The sequence below is a fragment of the Bos grunniens genome, chromosome 16 (genome assembly GCF_055505025.1).
Source record: "Bos grunniens cultivar Pamir isolate PY7600 chromosome 16, Bosgru_T2T1.0, whole genome shotgun sequence".
In the NCBI taxonomy this organism is placed as follows: domain Eukaryota; kingdom Metazoa; phylum Chordata; class Mammalia; order Artiodactyla; family Bovidae; genus Bos; species Bos grunniens.
This window is the reverse complement of record NC_141180.1, coordinates 19,586,436-19,608,712: the sequence shown is the minus strand read 5'-3', so window position 1 is coordinate 19,608,712 and position 22,277 is coordinate 19,586,436. Positions and strand designations below refer to the sequence as shown.

The following is a 22,277-nucleotide window of genomic DNA, read 5'->3' as shown; positions in this document are numbered from 1 at the left end:
CCCCGCCCCCGGGGCTGGCGGCACAGAAGCCCAGGCCCACTCTCTGTCCCCGCGCGCAGGGTGTGCGCGCCTGGTGCGTCCCCAGCCACTGCTGCCCGCAGCGCCCGCCGCCTGCGCCGCCGAGACTGCCAGCTCCCAGTGAGGAAATCCACTCGCCATATTCTAGCAAGCCGAGGAATGAAGGGAGGGGGAGCACCAGGACGAAGTTCTGAACTCGGGGTACATCCTTGGCGCACGAGAGGGCAGGTTTCGGGATGGCTTGGACTCGGAAGGGAAGAGATTAGAGCGTAAGGGCGCTTTGCTCGCCCGCTCGCTTGTCTTTCCTGTGCCCGAAATTAGGAAGGTGGCCGAAGCTCAGAGCCTGTTTATCTTCAGGTGTGTGTGTGTGAGAGTATGTGTGTGCGCGCGCGCGCAGGGATTTTCCAGGTGGGAATCTGTTTCTGACCCTCACTCGCGAAGGGTGAGTCTTCGGTGGAAAATCTGTGCAGAGGCCAGAGCAGGTCCCGTGGCGTCGCGCGCGCGTGGCGGGCGCCGCGCGAGCCCTGCCCCGCGGGCTCTTAGGTTCCGCGGAACGCCTCTGGGCTTGGGAGAGAGAAGAAGGGCTTCCTCCCTCTAGTAGCCGAAGGGTTTCCGCCTGCGACTTCTTCCATGGAGCGGTAGCTACATCCTTGAGGTTTAAGTAAGGGCCGGCTCATCCACGGATGGTACCTACCTACGAACTAGGATGCACGAGCGCGCCCTCCTGCGCCCCGGCTCTCCATGACAAGGTTTCTGCCCCAGCAATACCTCAAAGGTAGGCTGGCGAGTGTTCCCCGACTCCGCGACTTCCTAAGAAGTTTGTGAGAAGGGACTAGAAGAGGATAGCTTCACTCAAGTTATTTAGGTTGTTCCTTGACTATCCTACAGTTATCTTTTGTGTCTTTTTCGGTCAGTTATTGACAATTCTAAGTCTGCGCTGTGCCTTCGAGAGTTTACTGCTAAATGTGTCTGTAGAAGGGGTTGGGGGCTCACTGACTCCTTACTCCCCTCATCCACCAAGGGCGGGGAGGGAGGGGGTTGTCAGCCCCTCGCACACACACTCACAAACCCTGTCAAATGTGCTCCGGCTTAAGCTGATTGTCACTCTGTGCAAGTGAGGGGAGGAGTGTGAGAGTGGACGAAGGTGTGTGTTTCTCGGGTCCCTTTACTGTGATTTAATAGTTGCGGTCCATAGGTGGCCTGTGTTAGGACTGCAACATAACACAGTGGGTTTCGCTCTGACAGCCTTTCTTTGGATGCCTCGCACACACTCTCAGATGGTCTCACTTTTTGTTTTTCTTACTCAGAGACAAGTTTGATTCCATCATCAGGAACTCGATTTCCTAAAATGCCTAGAACTCACCCTCAGAGCAACAGTTCGCCAGGGCTCAGCCTCTGGGTTCGAAGTGTGGAAAACTTAAGGAGGTAGAGAAGGGGACTCTCATTCCAGGGTGGTCCAGCAAGGCAAGGCTGAACCCGGAGAGGGTGGTCTGTCCTTCCTTTTGTCTTGCCCTGGTTCTGTGGCCTGGGTTGGAGGCGGCACTAGCCAAAATTGAGGGCACCAATCCCTTTGGGGATTGGGATCAGTTTTTTTTTTTTCTTTTGGGGATGTGTGTGGATTGTTCCCTCACCAACTGCAGCAGATCTGGCTTCTGGCTATTAAGCTGCTGGTGCTGGGAACTGGGGGTGGAGGGGAGGAGGGGGGCTGGCCCCCTCTGGCATATTTATCCAGCCATTCTCTTTCTTGGGATGTACGACCCAGTAGCCTAAGGATTCCATGTAGAAGTGGACATGCCCTTGGGCCTCAGGGAGGGAGAGGGGTAATCCTGGGATGTGGGTGTTTAAACCCGGTGTGGGGGTGGGGGTGGGGAGCAGAGAATAGAAGAGCTCTCCAACAGCCCGGGTCCCTCCAACCCACCAACTGGAAGGCTTACCCATCCCCCCACCACAGCCACCTTCTGCTTCTTCACCCTGAGCCACCACAGATAGAGCACAGGTCTAGAGATCCCCCCACCTCAGTGCCTCTGGTGCCCTGGCCTCTAGGGGTATTGTAGGGGTTGGAATCCAGTTTGATTGTAGGGGTTGGAATCCAGTTTGGTTCTGCTTTGAGGGGATGGTTTAGGCGCATTCCCTTCAGGAAAAATTACCAAGTTATGTAATTATTTCTCTCTCTTGGCGGTCCTCTTCCTTACACCCTATCCGCTCGCTCCCATACCCCCCAACCTCCCCCCACACACACACACACATACTCCTTGCTCCTGGGTGGCCTGGTCTATGGCGCTCCCTGTCCCCTGCTTCACCGCTTGGAGGTTGCAGAGCAGGTCCCGGCCTTGCTCCCACAGCCCCTGGGTCACCCAATAAGGATGTGCCGGGCTCAGGCTTTCTTGGCTTTCTTCATCCCTTTGAGGGGCATAGGCCTGGGCAAGAAGCTTGGAAGAATCTGGAAGGAGAAGGCTGGGAGCAATCCAAGAGCAACTTAGGGTAGAGAAATACCCCCACCCCCCAAAGCTTGTACTGGTTGCCTGGGCAGCGCCCTCTCCCGCCTCAGGTCAGTGTTTTCTAAGGAACTCAAACCCTGGCTCCTTGCTCTGGGTGTCGGGAATGCTCTCCTGTGCAGGAGGCAACACCCTCAGGGTCACATCCAGCACCGGGCGAGTTCGTTGTTTTGTGGGTGCGGGCGGACAGGTTCAGAAAAGGACCTTGTCCTAAGTTGATGGGTCCCAGCTACTTGGCCCACGATTTAGGGTAGCTGGTTTCTGTTGTTCCTGGCACAGCCTGTCTTTGTCTGGGTGGTCCTCGCTGCGTCCCTCGGGGCTGCCAAGGTCGGAGTCCCCACAGCGCCTGACCCTGTGCAGCGCTGGGTGCAGTGACTTCTCAGCCAACTCCGAACCTCTCTTCTCCCCGAATCCAGCGGTTCCAGTCCTGCTTCCCTCTTGCTGGCCAAGACATTTAGGAACAACGAGGGGCATGGCGGGCCTGGGGGGGTGGGGGCACGTTTTATCATCCCCTTGCCTTCGGTTTTGGCCCATCTCACAAGGAGTCTCCTGGGGCACCAAGGAAAGGAAAACGGACATCCGAGAATGTTGGCTGGAGAGCGGCCCGATCCCGCGGGAAGAAAGACTGATTAGCCCGGTCCAGACTGGGAGTGGTGAATGGGAAGCAGGCCCAGGGCGGAGGTCACCCATCTCTTACTTGTGTCCTAAGAAAATCTATCTTGCAGCTCTCGTGAACCCCGAAGCTGTGGGCAAGGGTGTTTGGTTTTGTATTTGATAGGATCTGGGCAAAGGACGGCTCAGGACGCCTCACTAGCCTTCTTCCCTTCCGGGTGCTCCTGCGTGGGGTGAATTCTCCCTGCCCTGGTCGGGTCCGACTCCTCGCCCCCAACCTTAAACTCTTGCAGGCTATATCTTAAGGGTGGAGTAAACGCATTTCCCGGCAGGGAGTTCTCTCCAACTCTGGAAAAGCGATTTGCTCTTCTTCCCATTCCTGCCTTTTTCGTGGTTCCAAGGGAGGTAAAAAGGAAAAAGAAAAAAATATATATATACACAAAATACAGAGAGAGTGATATTTCATCAGATCCGATACAGATATTCAAACAGCAGCCCCCAACACCGCAAACCTCTTTCCCTGCGTCATAAATATATAGTCCAGCGCGGGCCAACTTTTATAGGTCAGACTGGTTGGTCCCGCTGGCAGATTTGGGCCTCGCCGGTTGGGGATCCTGCCCCCACCGTCCGGCCGGAGCTGCGCACCAGCCAGAGGGAATTTGGAGAAACCCGGGTGAGCGCGGCCGTGCCTCGTTAGGGGCGGCGGGGTGCCGCGGCGCCCGAGGGGCTCGCTTCTCGGGCCTCCTCGGTTCCCATGCCTACATCGGAGAGGGCGGAGGGGAGCCCGCCTGGGAAGCCGCAGTCTCGGGGCGCTCAGGGAGATGAATTAACGATTTAACCCAGACAGAGAGCAGGCAGGTCGGGCAAGTGAGGGTCGAAGGTCTGCACTGAGCAGCCCCAAGTCCGCGTCCGGGGAAGAAGAGAAATCCCGGCTGAGAAGAGGAGGCAGGACCTAACTCGAGTGGTTTCCTCGCTTGGCCGCGATCCATCCTCGCGGAAAAACAGAGCCAGGAGGGGCCAGGCGGGAGCGGCGTCCTTGGGTCTGGGAGCACGACCTGGGTGACCTCGCCGCCACCGGGGCAGAGCGCCTCTGCCCCCAGGGCAGGCGCCGGCCTGGGTGGCCCGGGGGAACCGAAGATGAATTGCTTCCAAAAGCGATTGCCTCGCACCTGCGGGCAGTGCACCGTCCGGAGCGAGCCCGCCGCGTGCCCTGGGTTTTTGAGGGTTCGCCTGGGGGGCAGGTGCGGACAGGGCGGCCCTTCCCGGGGAGCCAGCTTCGCCAGCACCGCGTCCACCCGCTCCAAGTGGAGGTCGCAGCTGCGAAGGGGGCAAAAGAGGGGGCGCATTCGGCACCGCGCGGCGCATTCGGCATTTCTGCGCCTTGGCCCTTTCCCTCCGTCCACCTTCCTCGTCCACCTTCCTCTTCCTAGTTTATTATCCCGTTTAGTCTGGGATTGGCCAAGCCTGGAACCAGTTTCCTACTTGTTTGGAGCCGGGCAGACTTTTCTCGCCAGGAGCGCGGACGGAGCGCGGGAACTATAAACCCTCTTCTTCCGCATACTCATTTCGCACCAAGAATTTGGGAAAACCTTGTTCACCCCCCCACCCCCCACGCGGGCGGCACAAGTCTTTCCGTGAATTTTTAACCCTTAGAAAGCGATTCTCACATTTTGGGAGCAGTTCCTCCAGCACAGAACCTGGAGGCAGCCGGCGGGTCCCTGCGCCGCGCGCCCCCTTCCCGCGTTCCCCTCTGGGCTCCTGGCCCTGATCCCCGCGCTTAGCGGACCTGGAAGAGCGCTCGAAACGTGGCAGGCTCAAGAGAGACGAGGTCTGTACCTGGACAGCTGTTGTTGTAAATTAAATTCGACCTGGGCAGGGACTTAGTAACACTGTGCGCCCAGGAAAGAAATGGAGCGGGCCGCGGGCTGTACCCAGTGTCCTACAGAGGAAGGCGCGGCTGGGACTCAGCGCAGGCTTCATTCACCCTTTGGGGCTCAGAGGTTGGTTTCATCAAGGATGGGATTTTTTTTTTTTTTTTTTTTTTTTTTAAGGCAGGGTGAATGTCTTTTAAAGGAATCTGAAGGATGAAACTAGTCAAGAAGAATTACTAGCAAAGCCCGGGCGAGATGAAACCAGGAGCGGCAGGAAGTTAAATGAAGGAATACCAAAGAGAGGTGTACCTCCCTCCCGACACGCCAAAAACAAAGCGGGGTTAAGGCAAGAATGTAGGCTGAACGCCCCGGGGATTAGAGTAGAGTCTTCAAGTAGAGTCGAGTCTTCAAGACGTCTAGGAGGGGCAACCTACGCGACCAAATACCAGGGTCGATTTTACAAAATCGAGTCCTCCTGGAGGTGAGGTGGGGTAGGGTGGGGTCGAGGGGTCGAAGCAGGAGGGAAACCGGCGTAGCAGTGGCTTTCCATTGAGTAGACAGAGCACAGCCCACCGGGGCGTCTTGGATTTTGAACAGTGACCTGATGACCCCGCTGACCAGGTGTAGACAGCCTCAAGTCCTAAATATTTCCATTGTCCTAACACTTCCCTTTTGCCTCGGATTTTAGAGTCCTTTCACTCTGTGCTCCAGTCAATTAGTGATTACTTTAGCACCGCATTAGCAGACAGAACCCAGAGAGACTCAGGTGCTGGGAGGGCTGCAGTGGAGGAAAGGGAGGGAGACAGCCACACCTGCAGTCATCCAGGGATGGGAAATTAGTTAACAGGCACTCACCTTTCTTTCTATCACATTGTTAAGAGGTCTCCTTTGAGCCTCTTGATTTAGTCTGTACCGGTGGGTATCTTGTGGGTTTCTCAGGGAAACTAGTCTTCTCCTAATTAAGGAGTTGTGGAGCGGGGAGGTGGGTGGAGTTGGATGGAGGGATCTTGTGCCATTTCTTTCAATCAGGGAAATAGATCAGGATTGGGGCTGAGAAGCTTTGGAATGCAGAGAGACTTGGAAACAGTTTAGTTGCTGAGCGGCTGGTGGAAAGGAGTAATCTTATCCACTTTGGGAAACCCAAGGCTGGAGACAGACTGAAACAGCCGTTTGCTATGGCGCACCAGATACCTTACTGTATAGATGGCTGAGTTTGGAGATGGATGGTGTGTGCAGGGGGTTCGTTTTGTAATGGTTTTCTGCCTTTCCTCCCCTTCTGGAACGAGTGTTAACAATGCCCATAACACAGATGTGAGCCAACAGGGTCTACTGCTTTTAGGAAAATGTCATCATGGCTTGAATGTCTGTCTTCCTTGTCTGTCTCTCTTTCCTTTCTCCCTTCCTTCCTCCTCTTGTGAGATCCTTGCGGGAGGAGCATGGGTTTGCACAGGATTTCTGACCAGCGGGATCTCATCAAGGGTTGAGTGCCTAGCAGGCTGTGGGGAGGTAGATCCATCCATCTCTCACGCAGTTTCCAGGAGGCTTGGGGTGGGGGAGGAGAGCAATTTCTGGATCTGGAACAGAAACGATCCCAGAGCGGGGCTACTGTTGTTTGTGATAGGAAGAAAAACTCACATGCCCCCTGTGAGGTCTTTACCTTTTTAAGGTCTCAATTTTATAGGAACCTCCATCAAAATGGAGCACAAATGAGCCATTTTGAGGCGCTGCAGCTGAGGGTAGGAAGAGAGGTTTAACTGGCAAAATTGAAATGGATTCTTCCTTGGAAAATGTACTTTGGGTTCGTGGCGGGCTGGAAAAATAGTCTCAGGAGGCAACTAGTAACTCCTATTGTTTTTTGGCAGATTTCTTTTCTCTGATCCCCACTCCCCTTCCCTCTGCCAATCTAGGTCTAGTCACAGATGTTTTACTGTCGTATCTCACCCCCAAATGCCTTTAAAGTATAATTGGCTTTAATTATAATGTTAGGGGGTTAAGGGATTGGTTCTGGGAACAGCTTAATAGAGACAAAACTTGCAGCCAAATTAATTGAAAGTTTCTTCATATGAAGGAGCAGTTGCCAAACATATGGAATATTGCCACAGAATGAGACATCAGAAAAATGCATTGTGGAGATTCAGCAATGATTAAATGTGAAGAATGGAATAGAAATAGATGTCTGTGGCAGTTCCATAGACTGTCATGGATTCGTTTAATGTGATTTTTCGGTTTTATTTGCAATTATTGAGAATAGTCAATACTCAACAGAAGATTACTAATTCTGTGTCAATGTATAACCTAGGAGATAATTCTACACGTGCAAAATATATGTCTACATTTCTTATTTTATTTACTATGGGATGCCTTCTTTTAAAGGGTTGTCCAGATTCAGCCTTAAATGGTAACATCAAAATTGTCTCAAGGCTACTTTTGAATTTGATCTTTCATCGAAGAGGTTACTATTTTTGAGCTAAGCAGAAGAACAAAAGAGATTTTCAAAGGGACCTCAAACCACCAAATGAAACAAATAGGATCTGTGGTGGGAAGGATTCTAGGGAAGAACAGGGGGAGAAGACGACGTTAGGTGTGATAATTTCTCATTCTCTGACTCTTTTCTAGTTGTTAGTCATTTGTCAAGACAAACTAGAAATTAGATAAGATGTGTGTAGATTGCTGTATTTTGAAGTACATCAGCGAACAGGATTATATTAGAGAATATAATTTACCTTAAATGTGATGCCAGGTTTTGTTTTGTTTTTTACTTATCTCAATATTTTTGTGGCTGGCCCAGATCCTTATAGACAATGCTGTCATCACATAATAACACAATGTTCAATAAACTTTTTATTCTTAAATTTTTAAAGAACTAATATTGGAATTTTGTGCTTCTACTGTGCTGTTTAAGATTATTCTTACTAGGTTATTAAGAGAAAGTTTATGAGAAACATTTTTGAAAATTATGTTTGGTCTCTTGAAGATGCTTTGGTTTAGAATAAGGGAACATATAAATAAGGATGCTCTAAGTTCAGTTCAGTCGCTCAGTCATGTCTGGCAAAGCATTTCAGTATTCTTACTGAGAATCATGAACTCCTTGTTGCCATAGAATAAGGGAACATATAAATATGCTCTAAACTGTTCAATAAAAGTGAATTGTCTTTAATAGGGAAATAATAAAGAGCCAGGAGAGGGTAGAAAACAGACACATCTAGTTCTGATTTGTCATATAAACTGCATCCTGTGTCTCAGTTCTCTGTTCCTTTGGTCACAGTTATCAGGTGATTTGAAAGGGGAGTTATGACCAGAAAACAAGGTTTTATTGTCAGTAGGGATGGCAGCGACTTTGAAAAGTTTTATTTAAGAAATAGGTATTGAATAACAGAACTTTCAATTAGTTTAACTGTACCTCTGTTATAATTCTGAGACTTGGATATTCCAGAACTTAGGTTTGCATTTAGGCAGGTCTGGTGCCATACTTGCTATGTCCTGTGGCCTTCTGTTAGCAACACTTGAGAATTAATCATTCCCAGATGAAACGAATAAGCCCCCACTGAGAATATTTCCCCAGCCTGCCTTTTCAAAACCTCCTTCTTTCTTTCTTAAAGAACTTTAGGTAACAGAGCGACATTGTCTGCCATTAAGTGCTGTTTTCTCCCTCTTCTATGTTGGGAAGGAATCGAGAATTCCAAGAAAAACATTTGCATAATATTTCAATTATATATGTGTTTCCTTAAAGCCCCATTTGGCTTTTCTCCTTTCAGTTTGAAGTCAGTTTAAAAAAAAAAAAGGCAAATAAAATTAAGTATTTTGGGAAACATACAGTAGCCAAATGTTATTTAAGACAGAGTTCAAAACGAAAACTACTTACCAGCAAAAGAATTTGAGGTGAAACCCACCAGACAGAGGTGCTTTGGTGAGCATTGTTGGCAGCCTTGGTCTTCAATCAGTCTCAGAATCTATCACAGAGAAAAAGAAGATTCTAGCCCTGGTTTGCTCCCCAGTTGTGTACCCTTAGGGAAGCCCTTTTAAATGTAGAGGTTCACTTTTCTCAAGATCTCAAGGAAGAGTAAATGAGCTTACAGATTTGCAAGTTCTTGACAAAATTCATAGTGTGGGCAAACTTAAAGACCACAATCATGATCACGGTTCCTGTTTTGGGGATGGAGTTGCCGTAAGTGGGCTGGAGGGCTCCTGGGTTTCCCGAGAGGATGGCCAAGACAGTAGGGAACACTGAAGGGGTCTCCAAACAGGAAAGAAACCCTGGAAGCAGGTCCCAGGGACCGGCTTCCTATCCAGAAAGAAGCAAGGAAAACCTTTTCCTGGGCATAAGGCTGTCAAGTCAAATGGTTTGTGAAACAAAAAGAATTTTATTGTCCAAAAAGCAGTGATAAAGCAATGTCTTGCAGGATTCCAAAGTGGCCCATGAAAGTCCAAATTTTACAAAATATTAATCTGTTCTGAGACTGTAATTAAATGAACATTATTCCAACCAGTACAAAATACCTGTCTTTAAAATATTAAAGTATTCACCAGCATTATGGGTCCAATGGAAATATCTGAAATTCTAAATCATTTTCCCAGAAAGATAAACTTTCTCAAATACACTTTAGAAATCCTTGTCAAGTGCGTTGGTTCTAGTTTTAGTCTCCTTAGTGAGAAAAAAATTGTTTTTCCTCACCTTGTTGATCTTCTGTGACCAAAGAGATGGAAAGCACAATTTTTCAAAGAATTAAAATCGATTAAACAAACACAAACAGTCTCTGAAATGTTTCAAGGTGGCCCCAGGTTCCTTGAGAGCAGTTTCTTGGAAATGAAGAAACGTGAGTGGGGAATAAAAATACACAGTACTTATTATACATACCAGAGGGGTGTGGGCAATTTGATCTGCTGCAGACTGTATTAGACCTTTGATCGCTTCCACTTCCCACCTTTCTGAAACTTCTCAAATGGAGGAATTTGGGGATTTAAAACAGAATCCGTTGTCTGTGGGCCACTCTGAAAAATAAGCCCCATGTGCACTTCAGGTGATTTGAGGGCTGAGCATCACGTTGTGGCTTTTATGAAAGCTTATAAGCTTCCTTGATGAAGAAGTAGGTTCCAGCTATAGGCAAAGGGTTTTTAGTTATCTCTTACCAAACAAGAAATAGTCACTTCACCATTGGGCATTTAGATGTCTCCAAGGAAAATAGGAGAAGCCTCAAATGTTAATTTGAACTCAATCCACTCTTACCTGGATACATTACAGCAGAAGGTCAGGCAGTTTGTGGTCCCAACTACCCCACTCTCAGCACTCACATGTGAAGAGGGGGACCAAGGTCTGGCAAATTTGCCCTCATTCTGTGGAGGAAAAAATCTGACAGATTTCTTTATTCCAAAAAGACTGAATCTTGTAATGTTGCATTATCTGCTGTTCATACTCTGGGATTATGTTGATTAGAAGGGGTTGTACATTTTCCAGATGCTTTAGAACAAGGGGGGTGAAGGAGAATTTTGAGTGTTTTGGTGGTGAGGGTAGGGAAAATTATATTGGGAAATAATGAAGCATGAAATAATTTTGATATGCTTTAAATGTATAAATCCATCTTGTTGGTGACCGGCTATGAGAAGGGAGAAGGAAGCTGACCACTGAGCTTGGACAAAGGTATTATGGAAGAAGTGTTTTATACTCATTAACTGACGCAGTCACGTAGCAACCCTGAGAAAATGATGTTATTATCTCCATTTTACAGATAAGAAAGTTGAGGCTTAAAGAGATTCTACCATGTGTGTGATTGTCCATGTGTGTGATTGTCCAAAATCACACACGTGGTAGAATCAGCATCTCATTATCGTAAATAATTTGGAAGACCTAAAGATTTGAAGATCTGAACTCTAACCAGAACTGAAAATTTTCAAATTCCCTAAGTAGTTTTCCAAAAAGGTCTTTGAGCAAAATTTTTTACCTCCCCCTAGCTTTCCATTTCACTCACTATCCATTCTCCCTACCTCTCCAGGGTTGGACAGCTCCCTCATCCAGAGATGGTTTCCTTTCTGTAGATACAGCTTGACTTCAGAAGAATTGGCATTTTCCCCGAGTCACCACGCCTTAGCTGTGGTATCCAGATATGCGTGTGCATGTGTTTGTGTGTCTTTAGGAGTGTGCGTTAGAATCTGTGGCATGTGTGTGTGTACCTATGAATACATGTATGTGTATATGCTAAATGTTTGAGTATACGTGAATGTGTGTGTGTGTGTCAGTGAATGTGGTATGTGTGGGTGCCTTTGTCTATGTATGAGTGTGTATGCTTAGTGAACATTAGTGATTGTGTGTTTCTCTGTGTGTCTGAGTATATATGGGAGTGTGTCTGTGTTAAGTATGTCTTTGTATATACTGCAAGTGTGACTGTGTGGGTACATCTGACTATGTGTATGTGTCTGAGTGTGTGTAAGGGCATCTGCTTGGGTAGTTGTGTACATGCAACTGTTCTCCCTGCAGACTTAGGTCTGTGCCTTGGGTTGTGTCTCTCTGCTGGACTCTGGTGGACGGCCCCATGATGGGAGGGTATTGTCCCACGTGGTCCAGCATGTCCACAGATTCCTTGGCTGCTCCAGGAGTGTTGCTGTCTTTTCATGCCTGGGTTTACCCTCTACAGAGCCCCAGCAGAGAGTATCACCACAGAACACTTTCCTGCAGATAAGATAAAAATTTTCATTTTAAATGAAATGACTCCTCAGATCAGGAACTGAGTTTATAGATCAGATTCTGTCTTAGTGACTGCAGAAGTCTGCTTAAACTCCAGTTTTCAAGGTAAAATCTTGCCGTATCAAATACTGCATGGATAAGTCAAGTTTACTAGGGACTTGGAAATCCTCTCACACCTTGGAAATTTTGGTTATGACTTTATTTCTTGTAGGAGACCTATATAAGCTCTGTCCTGTTCAGACTCTTCAAATTATGGGGAAAAAAATAGTTTATTGTAGGTTAAAAAAAGATTTGTGTTGTTGCTCTTTGAAATTTTCTGATAAACATTTCACATGCATCTGAATAATTGCCTGGAGCTCTGTCTCCTGAAGTGTGGGGTCTGAGGTCACAGGTCCTCACCCCCATCACAGGTGGGGATGAATCTGAACTTGAATAAATGAATCAACAAGCTGGCACCTTGCAGCTGGGGGGAGGGGATCAGCCGGACAGGGGTTCCCACTCCCAGCCCTGCTTGGGCATTAGGTGTCTGTCCCCTAAAACACCTGCGTGCTCTGTCCGAAGGAGGGAGAGCTGTCCCTCAGACAATTCTGTCTGCACAATTGTTAGGGAGCACCAGAGGCTGTTGGCTTATCAACTCCTCGTCACTGACACAGAGCAGCTTAGAGACTATTCCTCCACCTCCATCTCCCCTCCGTATGTGACACGTGACCCAGTAGAGCTAGCTGGGTGAGGTGATGTCTGACCTTCTAGCTCTGGGGTTGGGTGAGCCCACCCCATGACAGGCTTAGTTCAAATCCTGGTTGCCCCGTTGGGGGACCTCTGACATTTTGCTTGACCTCTCCCAGACTCAGTTTCCTCATCTGTAAACTGGGGATAATAATATTCCTACACCAAGTTGTGTGGATTGAGGAAACCTATGCGCAGGGCCTGGCATAGTTTATAACAGGTTCTTGTTGCCTGGTTTTACCTTTATTATTGATATACAGTGGATCTCTTAAAACCATTTCTGCATTATTTTTGTTTTTTTTAAATGCTCTGTCTCTCAAAATCTGCAGTGGAATACAGTGGGAAAGGTTTTGTTTTCTTTTAACTTAAAAAGCACCCTTAGTATATCCTTTACCTTTTTGCCAAGCTTGAGGACGCCAGCTGGGTTCCAAGGCCTCAACCCCAAGTTTGGGAAGCCCAGCCTGATCCCTCTGGAAGCACTCCCTGCAGGCTGGAGGTCGAGAGAAATGGCTCGTCTGCCTGCTTTTAGTGTTGTTCCTAGACATGATGTTGTCTCGGCTTCCAACCCTCTAAACCCCCCACCCCTGCCCGCCCTTCCTGCATACATTAGCCTTAATGTATTCTCCCTTGAATACTCATCATATTAAGGCTCCCGGTAGATACCTTGCTTGAAATAAATTTTATGGGCACGCATCCTCGCCCTCATCTCCATGCATTTGTGGCCTGGAGGAGAAATATAGCTGTATCTTTCCTTGGAGGCCAAACAACAATTAGGTGGGAATGGGCAGCCCTCTGGCCTGGGCGCAAGGCAGGGTGTGGGGAGGGAGCGGGCTTGCTCTCCGTTCCCCTATCAGTCTTTCCCAGCTTAATTTGCCTCTGCTGGCCTGCAACCTGGCTCCTGGGACAAAGACGTCCCTAGTTGGTTTTTTCCGGGCTGATGATCCACGAAGACCCACAGGTCGGACCAGGCACCCGCGGCTCAGTGGGGCATGGGTTCCTTTGGCTCTGCACCGCACCTCCAGGCTCACCTCTTCGCTGAGCCGGAGGGCTTCTCCCCTAGGGCTTCCTTCCCATCCTTTGCATAAAGATGCCTGAGCAGACTTCCTTCACAGCTCTTTCCGTAAAACTCAGCAGCTGCCACCAGAGCGCCTGCAAGGGAGGTCCACACCCTTTTCCTCTTAATGGCTCCATTTACCTGCCTATCCCCATCCCTTTCCCAGGCTGGACTTGTCACACCAAGGGAGCTCCAGGTTACCCGCCCCTTACTTACTATAGCTTCATCTCTTCTTTCCCAACCTCCCAACTGGTAAGGCCCCTGCCCTCAGAACCCTCCCTGGCAGCTCCAGGGATGTGGCCCTTGGTGGTTCCTGAAGAGTCAAGCGTGTGGTTGAACAGGAACCTGCCTGGAGGTGCCTGATGAGTCCCCAAGCCATGGCACAGCTGCTGTGTGCTGTGGGTCCGCTCTGAACCTCCGCATGAGAGGAGGGTCTTGACATCTATGTGGGACTTCTTGGTGGGAGTTCAATGAGATCAAGCTCAGAAACTTGGGCCCCTAGCTTTCCTTACTCAGCCCAGTGGCACCACTGCAAATACCTGGTTACTGCAGTTATCTTACCTCCTAATGATAGAGACCTTTACTGAACACCTACTAAATACCAAGTCCTTGTCCTGTATACTGAGTCCTGTTGTTTGGCCTCCAGCCAAAGTGTTGTGAAGATGAATTGATTAATATATCTTCACAACACTTCTACCAGATTCAACTGTCATCATCACTCCATTTTACAGGCGAGGAAACTGAGGCAGAGGCAGAGTATTGGGTTGGCCATAAAAGTTCGTTTGGGTTTTTCTGTAAGATGGTTTGGAAAAATCCAAATGAACTTTCTGACCAACCCAATGATTTGTTAAAGCTTAGAAAGCAGAATCAAAATTGGGCAGACTGGCTCCAGAATCCACGGTCTTAACCTGTGTCCTATCTTGCCGCTCTTATTCAATGGAAATTCCTGTAGCTGTCCTGTGCTTAGCCCTTTGCTGGGACTCCTTGGTAAATACTTACTGGTCGAACAGTTTCTTTGTCAAGGAGGAGAGCTTTTGAGATAAAAAGAAAATCCCATCTGAACTGGGACCGGTAGTGAGTGTCCAAGCCTACATGTACCAGGGAGTTTTCATTTTGGTCTGAGAATCCGGTCAAAGGGCAAGGCATCTAGTGAGTCTGACCTTCAGGCAATGGTGGTGCCTGCTGAGGCCATGAAGGGAACAGACTGTGTTGGGGTTCAGTTGGGTTTAAGATCAACACTGTGTGTACAGGGCTAACAATGATGGTTAGTGAATGTCTCCATAGCCTGTCTGTGTTTTAGATATAAATGACTTAATACTTGAGAAAGCTTTCTCTTTACATAGGTTTGCTGCTGCTGCTAAGTCGCTTCAGTTGTGTCCGACTCTGTGCAACCCCATAGTCGGCAGCCCACCAGGCTCCGCCGTCCCTGGGACTCTCCAGGCAAGAACACTGGAATGGGTTGCCATTTCCTTCTCCAATGCGTGAAAGTTAAATGTGAAAGTGAAGTCCCTCAGTCTTGTCTGACTCTTAGTGACCCCATGGACTGCAGCCTACCAGGCTCCTCCGTCCATGGGATTTTCCAGGCAAGAGTACTGGAGTGGGGTGCCATTGCCTGCTCCGTTACATAGGTTTGAATGTGTTCAGTTTTTCCCCTTAATGCTTTGAGGCTAATGCTCTTATGTGAACACTTTAAAATCACAAGTCTCGATAGCCTGTCTATGTTTTAGATATGAACGACATAATACTTGCGAAAGCTTTCTCTTCACGTAGGTTAGATGTGTTCAGTTTTTCCCCTGAATGCTTTGAGGCTAATACTCTTATGTGAACACTTTAAAATCACAAGAGATTTAGTTTTACTACTTTTGTTGACATTTTGGGATGTGCAGGAAAAACTAGTGAAGAACTGTCTCCAGGTGAGCTTCTTAGGAATTTTTTCTTTTTGTAAATTTAAACTATATATTAAAAATTTTTACATTGTTGTGTTGGTTTCTGCCATACAACCATGCAAACCAGCCATAAATATACATACATACCCTCCTTAACCTCCCTCCCTGTGATACATATATACTATGGAATATTACTCAGCCATAAAAAAGAATGCATTTGAGTCCATTGAGGACTAGTGAGGTGGATGAATCTAGAACCTGTTAGAGTGAAGTAAGACAGAGAAAAACAAATATCATGTATTAATGCATATATATGGAATCTAGAAAAATGGTTTTGATGAGCCTATTAGGAAGCAGATACAGAGAAAGAACTTGTGGACACATTGGGGGAAGGAGAGGGTGGGACGAATGGAGAAAGTAACATCAACATATATACTGTATCAGGTGGAAGATGGGCAATTGGTGAGAAGTTGCTGTATCGCTCAGGAGCCCAGCCTGGCATTCTGTGATGACTTAGAGAGGATTTGATCAGTAATTTATTTGGTGATAAATATCTTTGGAGGTACTCTTGTGTGCCCGGCACTGTGCTAGGCATGGAGGAGACACAACTGAGAAAGAAATGCTGCTCCTGCTCTTAAGGATTCCGCCTTTTAATGGGAAAGATAGTGTGTAAAAAGACAAGTAGCAAAAAATGCTATAATAGAGCTAAGAAACCCCAGGGTTTGCCAGCCTTGTGACCTGCTGTGTTATGAGACTACCATGGGAGGCCAAATGCTTGCCCATTTATGTTTTTGTTCTTAACATTTGTTACAGTCCTTTTTTTGAGGAAAAGGACAAGGGAAAATGGCTAGAGATGTTTACACTATTTGTTCATCCAACTGTGAAAGCCTGACCATTTTATACATTTTGAAACTAATTCAGTGACTCAAAAATACTATCAATCCCCTGAGCAATCCCTTGGTAGAGATGGGATGGCAGAGAAATAGACCTTGGCTAGGAAGTCACCCAACCCAGGAACAGGATGGGGCAGTGGTTAGGATTCAGTTGCAGACAACAGAGTCCATTTTCACTATTTAAATGGAAAGTGGTCAATTACCAGGTATGTATTAGATGACTTTCAGGTTAGTGGAGCCAGCCCTGGAGCAAGCTTCTGGGAATAACTCCCAGTCCCCAGAATGGTGTTGCTTCTTCCATGATTGATTAGGACATTAAAACCAGAGAATCCTGTGGCCTCTGCCATGCTCCACATGAGCATAATGGGGGCCTGCCTCTTGGCTGTGCCTCCATTCTACTCAATTCTGAATTCTGGTCTCTCCTTAGTGCATCTGATTGGTAGACTCTAAATCACATTTGAAACCTGAGCTTCAAGGGAGTCTGGAAAAGCAGAGTCTAGTTTTCCTGTCTGAGGTACTACACGAAGTCATATTCACTGGGGATATTAATTGATGGTATCTTTTGTCGTTCATTAAAATACTGAGATTCTTTCTCCTCTTGGACCTTTAGGCATGGACCTTGGTCACTACCCCTCTCCCCTACATATCATTTTCTGTTTAGGCCAGATGGCCTCTCAGTCCATGCCTAGGCAGGGCTCACTTTAGAGGTTTTAGCACAGATTCTACCCAGTAGTGAAAGTGTCATGGGCTTCCCTGGTGGCTCAGATGGTAGAGGATCTGCCTGCAATGCAGGAGACCTGGGTTCAATTCCTGGGTTGGGAAGATCCCCTGGAAGAGGGCATGCAACTCACTCCAGTAGTCTTGCCTGGAGAATTCCATGGACAGAGGAACCTGATGGGCTGCGGTCTATGGGGTCTCAAAGAGTCAGACATGACTGAGTGACTAAGCACAGCACAGTGAAAATGTCATAGAAATAAAAGTGAATGTAATTGGGTCTTCCTGGCCACTGGCTGCTGAACTGCAGCTGGCATAAGTGGAGTTAGGTGATGCTGCTAGCCTTGTGGTGCTCTCAGAAACAGGCCCTTTGGGCCAAAGCCACCCAAAGCCAGGCCAGCAAAACATGGATTGGATTTCAATCCCAACCTACTCCTTTGACCAGGCGTCTTTGCACAGTGTACAACCTGCACAACTGTATGTGGCAGCTGTGGGAGTTTGGTTTATGTTCTTTCCCAGATCAGGCAGAATGAGAAGGCATCCACACAGCACCTGGTCCAGTTAGCAGTGCTCTGCTGAAGGCTCACACGGCTCTCTCACCTCTCTCCACAGAGATCCCCCAGTGTGCTGGCTGCAACCAACATATCCTGGACAAGTTTATCCTCAAGGTCCTAGACAGACACTGGCACAGCTCCTGTCTCAAGTGTGCAGACTGCCAGATGCAGCTGGCTGACCGGTGCTTTTCCAGGGCTGGCAGCGTCTACTGCAAGGAAGACTTCTTCAAGTAAGTCAGAACTGGGTGGTGGGGTGCAACTTGCTCTCCCTGCCCTAATCTAAGCCTCCCCCATGCAGTGAGGGGGAAGTTTGCCGTAAGACAGGGTGGGGAGGGCAGGGGTCCATCCTGTGTGGGACGGGTGAACCCTGATGCTAAGAGCCTGTTCCTCATTGAGGTCCGGCTTCTGATCACTGGCCCCATCATTCCTTGATGCCCAGAGTCTCAGCCTCACGTGAGCTCTGCAAGGGGCAGGTATGAGGAGCCGGCAGGAGGCAGGAGCCAGACTTCTCCAGGGTGACTGACAGAGGATCCTTGCAAATCCTAAAAGGAGTTCTTCTTTCTGTCTTTGTGAGTTGGTGCCTCAGGGCACTTCAGTTCAGCTTAGTCGTGTCCAACTTTTTGCGACCCCATGGACTGCAGCATGCCAGGCTTTCTTGTCCATCACCAGCTCCCGGAGCTTACTCAAACTCATGTCCATTGAGTCGGTGATGCCATCCAGCCATCTCATTCTCTGTCGTCCCCTTCTCCTCCCACCCCCAATCCCTCCCAGCATCAGAGTCTTTTCCAATGAGTCATCTCTTCGCATGAGGTGGCCAAAGTACTGGAGTTTCAGCTTTAGCATCATTCCCTCCAAAGAAATCCCAGGGCTGATCTCCTTCAGAATGGACTGGTTGGATCTCCTTGCAGTCCAAGGGATTTTTAAGAGTCTTCTCCAACACCACAGTTCAAAAGCATCAATTCTTTGGCACTCAGCTTTCTTCACAGTCCAACTCTCACATCCATACATGACCACTGGAAAAACCATAGCCTTGACTAAACGGACCTTTGTTGGCAAAGTAATGTCTCTGCTTTTGAATATGCTGTCTAGGTTGGTCATAACTTTCCTTCCAAGGAGTAAGCGTCTTTTAATTTCATGGCTGCAGTCACCATCTGCAGTGATTTCGGAGCCCCAGAAAATTAAGTCTGACACTGTTTCCACTGTTTCCCCATCTATTTCCCATGAAGCGATGGGACTGGATGCCATGATCTTTGTTTTCTGAATGTTGAGCTTTAAGCCAACTTTTTCACTCTCTTCTTTCACTTTCATCAAGAGGCTTTTGAGTTCCTCTTCACTTTCTGCCATAAGGGTGGTGTCATCTGCATATCTGAGGTTATTGATATTTCTCCCAGTAATCTTGATTGCAGCTTGTGCTTCTTCCAGCCCAGCATTTCTCATGATGTACTCTGCATATAAGTTAAATAAGCTGGGTGACAATATACAGCCTTGACGTCCTCCTTTTCCTATTCAGGGCACTTGGTTGTATCATTCCTGTGACTTTCAGAGTGGTCCTTTGAAATTTAGATCTAGAGGCATCTCCATGGCTGCTTCAAGGGTCTCAGAGAAGAGTTGCTCCTGGTAGGGGTTGAGCCAGGCTCACACCGTGTCATCGATTTCAGTGGAAATATGATGAAGAGACAGTTTTGTGTGATGGTTTAGAGCTCAGACCCTGCCTGGGTTTGAACTTCCTTATTAGCTGTGTGCTCTTGAGCAAGTTATTTAACTTCTCTGTGCTCAGTTTTCTCATCTGTAAAATGGGGCTGATGATAATAGGGTTGTTGTTAGTTTTGAATGAGTCAACATGTGTAAGTTCCTTAGGACAGTGCCTGATACATGAGGACTAGCTCTTAAGACTGTCCTTGGTTTTTCATTCTGGGATTGGGTTCATCAGAAAGAAAAATCCTGTTGGAACTTCAGAGTGAGGGGATCTCCTAAAATTTATTTTCCATGGCATTTGGTCTGGCACTTCTCTTCCAGAATGTATTACCTAGGCCTCAAATGAAGTGGACAGGCTGGTAGGACAGGAGGCGAGGAGTGTCTGTCAGTGACACAGAGCCCATTGCGGTGGCCCTTGGGGTGTGTGGAGTGTGGTGGGGCTGCAGGGTGGCTCACCAACACTGGGAAACACCGGGCAAAAAGGAGCAAGCCCCGGAGAGATGGTGCGCCTCCTTCAGGGGATGTGTATTCTGGAGACGGGGAGAAGAAATGGGGAGAAGCACCCTTCCAGGATATGGAACTCAATTTCTCCCAAATCCTTCCCAAGGTTTAACCGCAGGGAATGAGTGATTTGAATTTCTGAGGATTCTCCAATTTTGTCAGTCCAGTAGAAGTTGAAAAGCACCTTAAAGATGATGTTGATAACCACGGGGGCTGCCTCCATGGCTTGTGCTCAGAAGGCAGGACTCGTCACTATCACACTTCGGTCAAATAAGCTCTGCTCTCTCCTTGAAAGTGTGTGTGTGTGTGTGCACACCCATAGATGTGCACACATCTATGCTCACACTCCCTGAGGGTGGGGCAGTGGCTAGCACAGGCATGCCCAGCAAGTCCTTATGGCTCCCAGTTGAGAGGTGGGCCTCTGGTTCTTTTCTGTGGACTGCACTCCCCTTTCTCCCCATCTTTCTCTTACTTTGCCCACCCCTGATGCTCACCTTGTTGCCTGTATTCTGCCATGTAAGCAGTTTCATCCCCTCCACTCACATCCTTTCTCCACAACAAGAATTTGCCTCAACCCTCTTTGCTCACAGATGCCCTGGTCAGATACCATGGCAGCTCTTTGGGCCCCAGATAGGGCAGTTGTCATCCTCTGTGTTGGGGGTGGGGAAGAGGGCAGGAGGAAGCAGGTGGGCGGGCCTGGCCTTGGGGCTTTGCTGAGCGGTCCATGCTTCCAAGGCCAGCACCTCATCCTACCGTTTGTCCCTGGACCTTCAGAAATCCTCAGTGAACTCCAGGGTGAGCAAGAGGCCACATTGCCTTCTTGCCCATCTGGGGACAGGGGAGGTGCTGAGGGATCCCTTGGTCAGAACTCTGGCTGGGTGCAGGCCTGTCAGGATCAAAGACGTAGAGCTCCATAATCAGAGAAGCCCTTTTGAGCCCTGGCATTGCCCTGGGGCCCTATCTGATGTTTGGACCTTGACTGGCTAGCTCCAGGTTTGGGAAAGGGAGATGGCAGCAGCTGGCATGTAGCTTTGGCTTTGGGAGAAGTAGCGATAAGGAAAGAGGATCACTTTAGACCCAGGAGGGGCCAGGGAGTGGGGTACGAAGGGATTAGCACAAGCCTACGAGCCATAAGCCTGAGACCAGCAATAACAATGACAATTACTCATGCAGGCTGTTGCCCCAATCCCTGCCTCCATGACCTTGGAGACTCATCAGTAGGGTCTGTAGTCATCTCCCCCTGGCTGCTGCCCACAACACCTCCCCACCAGACCAGCATCCTCCATCACAGCTCAGGTCCTGGCCCACCATCCCCAGCTCCTTTGGCAGGCCCCCGCCGTGTACAGAATACTGCAGAAACACTATGCCGCCAGAGCCTTCTGCCCGGCACCCAGCCTCCTGTCCAGTCCTAGCTCATGGCTTTCCTTGGGTACCTGATGCCCCCCAGCAGGATGCCTCCCAGGCATGCTCAGCATTTCCCCATCTCCACACCCTGGTCCGGGGATGAGGTCCATCCTCTCAAGGTCTCCCTATCCTTCCATGGCGGTGAGTCCAGCTCCTCGGTGGAGGGAGCCTGGTGGAGGCCTGGCCATCTTACGCCTTGTCTCTGCCGATGACTCAGCACAAGCTGCCTTGCTTGGCTGGTTCCTCATGCACCTGTTGGCCTGAGGAAAGGCTTATTAGTCATTCATTTTTCTGTCTCCCCCATACACATAGGCTGTTGCTGGGTTTGATGCAACAAAGAGTAGATTACACGGCGAATTCACAGTGTGCTGTGGGGACCAGTTTCTTCTGTACCCAGCTTTGGCATCCTGCAAGTCACAGAGGCCCAGGCTGCCTCCCTTATTTAGCCACAGTTACTCTCCTCTCCTGAGATCATTCTGCTTTTTAAGGTAGCCCACTGTCAGGGCTGGAGCCCCTTGTTAAGGGGAGCTGGCCACACATTCAGTGCTGAATCCACAGGTTGTTAATTCTGTGCTGGGGATGCTGTGTGGAGAGAAATGGAAAGTGGAAGTGATTCTTCCCACTGCTCACAGAGGGACGATCAGACACAAAGCCCCAGGGAGGACCCTTGGATTTACAGGCAGTCAGGACTCACTCAGCATTTGGGATCATGGCTGTTTGGTACAGGAAGGCACAGGTGCAGCACAGTTTGGTCTAGCAAGTCACAGTCCTTGGTGAGGACGGGGAGGGAGCATTGTCTACAGTTAGAACGGCTTCACCTCCCATCCTCAGGGCTTGGGACCTGCTGCCCACTTGGGGCTCAGACAGCAATCTGGCTGCAGAACTGGCGGTCTGCTCCTCATTGCAGCTCATTAAAGGTCACCAGGCACCTGCTTTCAGCTGACATACATGCAGAGGGATACTGGGAGCAGAGAGAACAGGAGATAGGGCAGGAGGGGAGGGCAGTCCTGGGCACCCCAGTTCCCTCCTGCATCTCACACCAGGCTGCAGGAGTCACCTCTGGCGGCCTCAAGAGAGCCCAGCAGGTGCCATGCACTCGAATCTGCCCAGAAGACCTCAGAATGCTTGCGGCTGTGGCACTTGGAAGATGCCTGGTTGAAGGCATCTTCTCTATGCAC

General features: G+C 48.8%; 1 protein-coding gene across 6 annotated transcripts in view; it reads left to right on the top strand.

Annotated features, from left to right (window-relative positions):
• The window catches only part of LHX4 (LIM homeobox 4), a 56,883-nt gene that overhangs the window by 11,016 nt on the left and 23,590 nt on the right, over positions 1-22,277 (top strand). For 3 of the 6 annotated variants that reach the window (XM_086343539.1, XM_086343540.1, XM_086343536.1), the window contains exon 2: positions 17,558-17,729. In XM_086343539.1, coding sequence (XP_086199665.1) covers positions 17,665-17,729 — 65 coding nt within the window. In that variant the 5' untranslated portion in view covers positions 17,558-17,664. Of the gene's footprint in view, positions 1-4,785; positions 4,954-5,001; positions 5,126-6,083; positions 6,223-17,557; positions 17,730-22,277 lie in introns of those variants that run through there. The other 3 variants (XM_086343541.1, XM_086343538.1, XM_086343537.1) reach the window with 3 other exon arrangements.